The sequence below is a fragment of the Dermacentor andersoni genome, chromosome 9, assembly GCF_023375885.2.
Source record: "Dermacentor andersoni chromosome 9, qqDerAnde1_hic_scaffold, whole genome shotgun sequence".
NCBI classification, from domain to species: domain Eukaryota; kingdom Metazoa; phylum Arthropoda; class Arachnida; order Ixodida; family Ixodidae; genus Dermacentor; species Dermacentor andersoni.
The window spans coordinates 105,102,985-105,113,689 of record NC_092822.1 but is presented as its reverse complement, the minus strand read 5'-3'; the positions used below and the strand labels follow the sequence as shown (position 1 = coordinate 105,113,689).

The 10,705-nt window shown below is 42.0% G+C and overlaps 1 protein-coding gene across 1 annotated transcript in view; it reads right to left on the bottom strand.

Moving 5' to 3' along the window:
• Positions 1 to 358: 358 nt before the first annotated feature.
• The window catches only part of LOC126527907 (uncharacterized), a 96,484-nt gene continuing 86,137 nt past the window's right edge, over positions 359 to 10,705 (bottom strand). Inside the window, exons 7-8 of the mRNA XM_072284273.1 lie at positions 7,285 to 7,388; positions 359 to 3,172 (exon numbers count right to left, since the gene is read on the bottom strand). Coding sequence (XP_072140374.1) covers positions 3,107 to 3,172; positions 7,285 to 7,388 — 170 coding nt within the window. The 3' untranslated portion in view covers positions 359 to 3,106. The remainder of the gene's footprint in view (positions 3,173 to 7,284; positions 7,389 to 10,705) is intronic.

Below are 10,705 nucleotides of genomic sequence, written 5' to 3'. Positions count from 1 at the left end.
CCGCGGCACGTGGAAGTATGCAGCCCACGAAAATTCGCCGATGCACGATCGCGGCATCGGGACACCGAACACGATTGCTTCTCCATTGGATGGTTTTTTTTTTTTTCAAATATTGGGCTGCCAAGTTGGGGGTGTGGCTCTTACATGATTCTATACGGTATATGCCTGGCAACATGGACACTTTCGAGCGAAACTGTATATAATAAAAGACTTTAATAGTGCAGTTGTATTTGTGAATGCCTAACGAAGCTGCCACTGGTTCTTAAAATACGTTTCATTTTTGTGTTATGGCCAACCCCTTTGAAAGAGGGATGGACCAATTTTTTCTTCTGCTCTAAGTTCCACAAAGCAACTAATGTCCTTTTAGATCAATCAATTAATCAATTGATATTTATTATTGCATTTCATGTTAGTTACAGTGTCAAAATTATACAGATGAGGGTCCCAATGTTCAAGACTGCAACTAATGGCTCTAAGAAGCACGCCTGAAGTACACATTTCCACACTCTTTTGCACCGAACATCCCACGCGACTGGAACCACCTTCCTGCCAATCTTTTTTCCATCACGGATCATGATTTGTTCAAACAATCCTTATTTGAATTTTTTCGTTGTAACTAACTGTGCCATACAGCAAGTCATTTTGTTTGTATCATGCAGTTCTTGTTTTTTGCTTTGTTGTTATTTCTTGTAGTCTGCCTTAATAGTTTCTGCATTACCGTTTCTTTTGTATAAATTTGTATAACTTACCGTTCCTTTGTAACCACTCTCCCCTACAATGCATTTGCGCTGGAAGGTATATGGAATAAATAAATAAATAAATAAATAAATAAATAAATAAATAAATAAATAAATGAATAATATTTTTTGCCATGCTTAGAAACAGCAATTACAGTAGTGGTTTGTTCTATGCTGAAAATTTGAGAAAAATTACCTAGAAATTAGGCTAATGAAACAAATAATGAAACAAACAAACAGAGAATCGAGAAAAAAAGAACAAAACAAAAAGCGCTCTAATTATTAAAGTTCCTGGAATACTGAACAGATATACAGCTATCTCTGAACATTTGACATACACAGCAGGAAGCTTATTTGATTCGGACAGCATCGTAAGTAATCCTCCAGGTGAAAGAAAATGAAAACAGGGCGACAGGAAACAGAAGCACAACATATAAACAACAGCACTTGACAAGTGTTCACTAATGCTAGTACTTTTTGTTAAGTCAATGCAATGGTAGCAGTGTGTTAAGCATAACACTATTACATAGTACACACTGCTAAGGATTTCACGAGACATTTGATGTAGGAAAATTACAGAACCCGTATTTATTGTGTAGCAGTAAAACAACGTGTAATAAAGCATAATCTGTGCTGCACACAGATAGCACTTCATTTTACCGCTATGTGAGACCGATTCCTCTATATCACTATGAAAACTAATGAGTAGGCAATAAAATTAAAGATAATAGTCCACCTTAAAATTGTTCAAAGGAAGTTTAAAAACAATAAAACCCATTTCATTTATGCAATTAAATTGTTGCCATAAGCAAAGTGACAGTAACATTCATCATCGATATTAAAGAATCGTTCAGTCAAGCAATTTTTGAGCCATGTACAATTCTCCACGTTTTTAATATTCTTAGGGGAGAGCTGACTGACATGACAGGCAGGGGCTGTTGTATCTGTCTAGGCCTCCGTGAGATAATTAAAGTCTTGGAGAGCTGTACACTGTGACATGCCTAATGTTATACTAGTAATGCCTTGAATGATATGAAATTTGGTGAACAGCATAAATTACAGTTGCTTTGGATATGATCAAAATGATGCAGCAGTTACACACTGGTTAACAGTCTGAATCACAGTTGCTTTCAATATGATGTGAATGACCAAGAGTTGATTAACATACACGAACAGAGAAATGTGTGCTCTGACCTGGAAGCTGCTAAGTGTCTAAATGTCCTTATAGCAGCTTAAGCAATGATTTAGTGAATATACAGTAAATGGGCACACATATACACACACAAGAAACAAAAGAACACAGTGCACTTACTTTATACCACAGCAACCACTGGTTTCTTACTTTCTTACATTCTCAGTTGCAGCACAAAGCAGCTTGTCTACATTGTGTGAAACGTGATAGGTAACGTACAAGATACATTGTTTTCAATAAACCTTACAGCTTTGCAAAAGTGAAGTAAAGGATTGTGTTAGTGCCCACTTATGCATAGCCTGTCCTCACAGAAATAAAGCAACCCGAACTGCATTCGTTATAGTAAATGGTTGTTACTATTGTAGCACATGTTTGGCAGCTGCTCGATTTCGGTGAAGCCTGCCTAAAACTACAGCTTGCTAACTCACTAAACGAGAAATTTGCATATCTTTGAAAGATAAGGTAAGCAATGCTACTCAACTTCTGCATGTAATTAGATTTCTGATTTGAAACAAGCATAGAGAATTAAACAAAAAGCAAGTAGACTGATGTTCAGTTCAAGACAAAACAATGAAAAGGACTTTCAGCCTGTGGTAAGCTTATGAGTACAAAGGGCGTTAAACACGAAACAGGACTCAAACAGCTGTCAAGTGTCTTTTCACATTGTAGTGCAGAACTGAAGTGTTTTTGCCAAGCTGTAGGTCTATCAGTACACTGCAGTACAGTGAATTCAAAGTTCAGACGTAGTAGTAGGTAGCAGTCACTTCATGAGCGGTTATAAAAAGATGAAACATGGAAACTAACAAAGCACTAAAAGCAATACAAACTTGTCCTTTCTTTGCAAGAACACTCTTGAGAATGATAAAATAGATAGCCTAATAATGCCCGCAAACTGCAATGTAACAGGTTTTATGAGTAACGCTGCAAAACCATTTACTCAGAAAGAACTTGTCAGCGCTGTTAGCTCATGAAAGCACTTCACAACTTGGCAACACTTTTCAGTAAAACAGAGCCAAAAGTGATCTTTGGGAAAAGCTAAAATGGTCATTACATTGTAGGACTCTCCTCAACTTCCATCACATTGTTGCATGTCTGCTTTTCTCTAGCAGGCCAACTCCTTTTGTGCCCGGTGAGAATGGACAACTGAAGCCACAGGTGTTCAGGTCTGAGGCAGTACTCAGTCCAGGTTCTGTGTCTTCAACCAGGCATGGTACTTGTTCAGCATGTGGTCGTTGGGCTTGACCTGGGAAGAAAAAAAGAGAAACGGGATGGCCAAGCATATATATACAACTGGCAGAGCACAAAACAAGGGAACGAACAGGCCGACGACTGCCACCGAAAGAGGCGCATGCCTGCCTACTCTTCAGGAAGAACGGCGTTCAAACATAAAAAATTTTATTAAATTGTGGAGTTCTGCATGCCAAAACCACTATACGATTAGAAGGCGCGCCATTGCGGAGGACTTCAGAATAATTCTGACCACCTGGGGTTCTTTAATCTGCACTGGAATCTAAGTACACAAGCGATATTGCATTTCACCCTCAACGAAATGCTGCTGCGATGGTCAGGATCGAACCTGCGACCTCGAGCCCAGTAGCACAACAGTGGGTTGCATACAAACATAGAAATTGAAGGCACGAAAAAGGGGGGGAAAAAATGGAGGAAGGAACAAGAGGCACCACAAGGACTGAAGTAGAACTCTTGACAAAGAATAAAGCATGGAAATAGGAACAGAAAAAAGAATGGCCACTGGGTGCACTAGTTAAAAAAATATTCAGAAATGAGGGACAAAAGAAAAGAACTTCAAAACGATAAGCTTAAGTCGGTTTTTCTCAGAAAAGCAGAGTGCTCCCAGCCTCATCGCGTCACGATTCAGGCGTTCGTTGAGGCTCAGATGCCACAGGCCAGAGAGAGTACACCACAGGCTATGCAAGCGCAAGCATACAAAGAGCAGACAACAAGCGCTGGCTTCCATCTGCTGTTTGTATCGAAAGTGAGAAACACCACATGCATTGTCCAGTGCTGCGCATTGCAAATGCCACTGCTTTAAGTTGAGCAAGACTTCAGGAAGGACTAGTTTATCTTCCCGAGACCCGAAGACTAGCCAAGGAGATAATCACTTTCAAGATGGTTTTTATTACCAACTGGCATATTGAGAACACGAAAAACAAATTTGTTTACCTACCACAGTTAGATGCTGAAAACATAACTTCTATGTACAAAGAGAAAGTTGCTGTTAATTGTGTTCATTGCAGTGAAAACAGTTTTTCTTAACGGAAACACAGACATGGAGGTGTAACATGATATAGTGGCTTAGCATGTCAATGCTACACCTGTATTTTCGTGCCATGTTGCAGTATTAAAAGCATACTTCACAGGCGCTTTTTGCCGTCTTTGGCAATACAGTGGGCTGCATCAAATTAATATTAATTTTCAGGAAAGTCGACAGGCAGAATTTGATTAAGCAACTTTTATACAGATCACCAGGCACATTACTTCTTATCCTGGATAAGTATTCTACTTATTTGACTCCCAGTTAATTTTGACCTGGATTGAAGGTAATGTGTAATATAATGTACACCAGTAAGCAAAAGTATATGGACCACAGGCTTGGAAAGAAAACGGAATTTCTTCATAATTCGGATGCACAAACTGAAATTGACAACTGCACCAGAAAGTCCACAATGGCAAATTTGGGTTGCAGTCCTAAAGGTCAAGTTACATATACAGGCAGAAAAGAAAATAGGCTTTACTGCAGAAACGATGGTCCATACACCTTTGCTCACGGGAGTACAACGGTTTCCCAGGAGGACATTTTTTATTGAAGATGTAGGCTTGAAGTGACCAGCAGTAATTGAAAAGAAAAAGCCTCTGTTAGCAACCAACACTACAACAATGGAACAGATGAGGACAAGCTCCCGAGTTGAAACACTGGCTTGGGACTGAGTGTTTGGCTCGTGCTTCTTTTGAGTGTTTCTTTTAATTTGAACAAATTGTTCTGTGGCATGCGTGTGTCTTTAAATAAAACCATACAGAGCTCAACACACCTTGCTTGAATCAGCGATTTGTTCAAAGTTTAGTGTGACAACTGAAATGATGGCTTATTGAGCCTACGAGGTGACACATATAACTGCTTGATCAGTTCACAGCTTGGTGACCATTTTCTGTGGCATAGCAATCACTCCTAGGCAGAACTACCACAGGTGGAGAGATATTTGTTGCTGATGCCGGAGCAGAATGCTTTAGACAGTGCATGGGGTTGCCATGTGGTAGAAGGTGGCCCATGCCTCTTTCCATTCGAGAGAGGTTATGGGGGAGAGAGCAAACGTATGGAAGGGCTAGGATTATTGCGTGTGTGTTCCAATGAAATAAAGATTTTTTGGGTTCGAAGGATAGAGTGGCACTTGGAAAGAAGGGAAGCAAGTGCAGTTTCTGGTGTGGAAATAGAATGGTCATTTCTGTCCACTGGATCGTTGTACTGATTCTGACCTATTGCAGTAAGGTAGAAATGTGGGCGTGTTGGAAAGGACGCATACTTAATAATCAGTGCGAAAACAATGGAAGACACAGAGTTAGAAGAATACAGGACGAGCGCTGTGTAACAATTGAAATTTATTGAACAAGACGCTCAAAAAAACAAAAAGAAACCGAATAAATCAACACCTGCGTGTGAAGGTGTTGTCAAAGAATGTATCATCGAATACAATGATGAAATCGTCTTTGATAACAGCAGCTTGGTAACTGCTGAAGCCTTTTTAGAGCTCCTGAACTTCTATATGAAGTCCACATTTGTATAATGGGAACTCGACTTGTTTATTCAGAAGTCTCTAGTGTGCGCTGGCTTTAGGGTGGCATTAATTTTAAGCGACATCTTTTTGAGTGTTGTAGATCGGCTGGTGGAATTGCGAATACGTCATTTAGGTAGTGAAGGTTTTTTGCTACGTTGACGATTTTTAAATTCTTTTTAGGAGGGATTGTCCCCCGTTTCACCAGGTAACCTGTTGAAGACTTTCAAGAAAAGAGCTTGTGGGTTAAATTTCACTTGCGAATTGCCAAAAGATAATTCATTGTAGTTTCTCGACCTACGCTTGTTTTTTCCACAAGACCACATTTGCTGGTCTTTTGCCACACGCTCCAAAAAAAAAAATAAGAGAGAAAGCACTTCTTAGTCATTCGTCCGGGCATTCAAAGATTATCAAGAATTCTATTGCTCAAAATTCTTTACAGTCCGCCCGTAAAGAGTCTTGCTTACATAAATGTTACAATGGTTTTCAGGAGCAGGTTGTTCGTTTAACAAATGCAGGGTACCCTGGGCATGTGCTTGTGTCGGCATCCGAGAGACTCATCAAGAAGTGTAAACCTCGTCCTGTTAAAACTGACGACATGGGCACTAAGAAGAACAGCAGATTTGCTGTCATGCCATATTTACACAGACTGTCCCATCATTTTAAGAAGATAGCTAAAGGTTTTGAAGTAGATGTTGCTTTTTGGCCAACCGTAAAGTAGGTAAGGCTTATGCTACGAGTGAGAGGAAGGCAGGTAGGTCAACTGTTGTTGCTTGCTCTGAATCATCGCAAACCTTTTGTTGCCTGTGCCTTAGGCGTAGTTTATTGAATTCCTCTCCCTTGCGGAAAAGCCTACATTGGGCAGACGGGCAACTGCATCAATGAGCACTTTCGTCAGCCTAAGAATACTTTAAAAGGAATGCCAACCGTTCATCTTGCAGTGCTTTGCAGAACTTGTGGGTGCAAACCTGTCTTCAAAAAAACTGACATCATCATCAGGCGCAAAGACAGAAGGGCTCGTCAGCTTGCTTAAGCCTTCCATATAGAAAGGCTTAAGGATGATCCTGTATCTAAGCCACCTGACATTTTGTAAGATTGTTAAACGCACTTGCTCAGTAACTATTTACAGGTGACTTCGATTTCCTGCACACACAGGTGATGGTTTGTTCATGTTTTCTTTTTCGAGCATCTTGTTCAATAAATATTAGTTGTTAGCACTCGTCCTGTGTTGTTCTAACTCTGTGCGTTCCATCGTTTTCGTGCTGATAAGTATGATTCTGACCATGTCCCTCCACCCATTGTACATACATACATACATACATACATACATACATACATACATACATACATACATACATAGAAAAGCATGCTGTGCAGCAAACAAAAAAGTGAGACAAGAATACACTGCTACTACTGTGGGTCTAGACTGCCTTGCCTAATCAGTATTAGTTATTGCTTTTTACCCTCTCTGGTAGCCAAGATAGTTACTTTGATGTGTAAATTAAGGCCGCAATTACATGCCAGGTGTTCTGCTACACTTGGTCACAACAGATGGGCTATTCTGTCTTACCTTTCTCCATTCGTTGATGCAGAAGATACGGTATGAGTCACTTCCGTACTTGCCGATTCCATGTAGCTCGTCTGGGTATCGCCATTCTTTGGTCAAGTACTCCTCTGTAGGAAAACCATGACCAAGTGATTATGGCAGTGGTCACTCACAAGATGTAGTCATTCCTGCCATGAGGTATGCGAGTGCTGACTTTGTAAAAAATTGCATTTTTGAAGCAGTTTGTCGCAACAGAGAGGAGCAATTCCTACAGACAATAAACGTGCATGAGTGACTCTAGCAATGAAAAGTGTTAATTGTACTCTTTGCTGCGAACAATAGGGCTTGTATCCATGTGCTCTGTTTTTCTCTCTCTCTGTTTCCTTCCTGTCTTTCTGCGTCCCCTCCCCCTCTCAGTCTAGGGTCGCGAACCGATTTCTTGTCCTGGTTAACCTCTCTCACTTTCATTTCTCTCATCCCTCCCTCTCTCTTTGATTTGTACCAACAGATCTTATTTGCACCACCTTATTTCTCATACAGAAATATGTCAGGAGCAACACAAGTGATGTGCTTTAGTAAAGCAGAGTTTAGGCAACACAAAAACAGCTCTCTGTATAGGGAGATGAGAGAGTGTCGCCCATGCAGTGTACCTCTGCTGCCTTTCAAGACATTTGAAACAGCAAGAGTCTTGCACCCCATGCTGCTTGTGGCCTTTGTATACAGAAAGCAGCATCGCAATGACGAGTACATATATATTCCATATTGAAGAGGTAAAATGAGGTTTTCATGCTTAAAACATGAAGTGAATTGATTGAAAAAGCTTCAGAAGGGTTTTCAATAAAGTGAAGACTGAAAATAAGCCATAAAAAATGCAAAATAAGCTCACTTTTGGTTAAAATAATGAAACACTTAAGGGGTTAGAGCGACGCCTTCCTTGCCTGTCTCATGGGGTTTGGTGTGGGTATGTGTGTCTCTTGTAGAGCACATGATGCAACGATCACAAGGGAGTCAAATCAATTTATATAGCCACATGCACTGACCCTCCAGACATGCCAGTGACCAGCTCTGTTCTCCACGGAATTACATAAGGAAACTACAAACAGTATCAAAACATCCCTGCTGCACCAACTAGGCGCCTTCAGGCACATATTTCTTTTGTTGAAGCAAACCTTTCTTTGCCTACCTTTGTGTGTTTTGGTGAGGATGTTAGGTCGGTTTCTCACTGATTAAACTGGGTATTGACCAACGAGCATTTGCAGAGTGCTTGCACCTTTCACACTGACCGTCAAGAATTTGAATCATTTTAAAGCGCAGCTCTTAGGTGTCCATTCCTGCGATGAGTGTCAGCGTAACCGAGCGAAGAGCACCGCAAGGAATGAAAGTGAACATGGAGTGCAGAGGGAGACGAAAGAAAGGTGACAGTACAGCAGGAGGGTGCAGTGAAACTAGGAGGCAGAAAGCACAGGAGGAGAGATGGCCTGTGCATGTGCTGAGTTGCCGGTGGCCTAGACATCCACAGCTGTGCGGGTAATCTTATTTGCGCTTCCGAGGGTGGGGGCCAGAGTGCCGTGAGGTGGGGAGGGCTATGCTCATACACGGCATCAGCTGCCGAGGTCATTCCGTGGTACTAGCGTGTGGGATGGGGATCATTGCTCCTGCAGGGGGCGATGTCGAGCAGCTACAAGTAAGGCTCGATGCGACCCTCCCTTGAGTGTTGTCGTCACTGACACTGTGGTACGACTTCCCTGCGATGAAGGGCCACTCTTATCATTAGTGGAATGAAAGCGTCAGAAGAATAGCATAGTGCCACACAAGATAGGATGTGCGGTGATGATGGCTACAACATCTGAAGCAGCAGAAGCTTGATGTGGGCGAGTTGGTTTTGCATACTTGAAGAAAAGAGCGCTACGAAGACGCGGACTAAATAAAAGAGGAACATGTACGACGGACAAGGTGCTAGTCCGTCGTACATGTTCCTCTTTTAGTCCGCGTCTTCGTAGCGCTCTTTTCTTCAAGTGGGCTACAATATGGCACCAGAGTAGCGCATATTGACACGTGTACTTATCTTTATCGGGCGACCACGTCTCGCCGCCTAACAAATGTTATCACACACCGCGGGACGTGCCTGCATGTATCTGAAGTTTCTCGAAAGTTATAGATGCTTCTATCTGCTGTCTGTTGTCGCCGAACCTTGTGTTATCTGATTTCATCGTGTGACGCGAATGGTGTAGAACTTTGTGGAAGGCACGCGGGTGCCAATGATTAGTCTGGAACATTCGACGACTGCTGTATAAAAGCCGACGCGCCTGACCCGCTGATCAGATTTTCGACGATCGCTGACTGTGTTCGCCGCTCTCGTTGTGCTTTGAGTGTAGCCTGTTTTTGAGGGCACAAGTTCACCCAATAAAACGCTAGTTTCGTCTTTCTCAGTTTGCCTGCTTTCTTCACAGTCACTACCAAGTGACAATATTGTCGGTATGGAAACAAAGTGCTGCATGGAGGTCTGTCTGTGGCGGCTGCTGCGAATCACACCCACATGTCACCCACGTGCTGTCTCTCGTGATCTCCCTAATAGCAAGATCCACAGACTGCTTCATGAGGAACGTGCTGCACGAAACAGGTTGTCTGCGCCAGCCAATATATTGCGAAATGAAAACACATATAGAGCTGCACTCAAATTTCACATTAGGGAGTATCGTAATCGGTGAACTTTTTTTACTAAAGTAATCATCACACCCCCAAAAAGTTCTGCAGCGACTTTCGCTGCTGTTCTGGTCAGTGCCAGTTCTAAACCTGTGCTCTTATTAGGAAAAAGAGTGTTCTTTGGAAGCAATATTTTGTTTGACCTTACAGTGGCTGGCGTGAGAATCCCGATTTGAAGACACTTGATTTTTCACTTTTTTGTTAAGCGCTTAGAAAATTGTCTTGGAGAGTATTCTCCACATAATTGTCACACTTCCCAACTTCGCATGAATTTTCCATAAAACGAAGAGCAAGCCCTAAGCCCGTAAATATAGTAAGCTGCACCAATCTCAGCAATAGTGTAATAAAATCTGTGCCAATTCTGGGGACAATGTAGTAGTAAACGGGATCAATCCTGGAGATGGCGTAGTCAAAGAAGGGCTCATCCCGGAGACTGCCATCTGTGATTCATGCAATGCACGGTCTCCACTGCAATTGCAGGGCACGTGGGTGTGGGCGTGCAGGTGAGACTGAGCATTTAAAGACCTGCAATGTGGGAGGGTGTGTACATTGGGCCTGTGCGTTTCATGGGATGGAAGCACACTCTCAAAGCCAAGAAGCATTGTTCTATTGAAACACATATTTGCTGTGCTGCAAAATGTAGTGCACAGGCTTGAACATGTGCATTCCCACGAAACCAAATGACATAAAACTTCTGCGATGGGAAAAGAACATGAACAGTTTCTCCCACATAGTTGGAAAT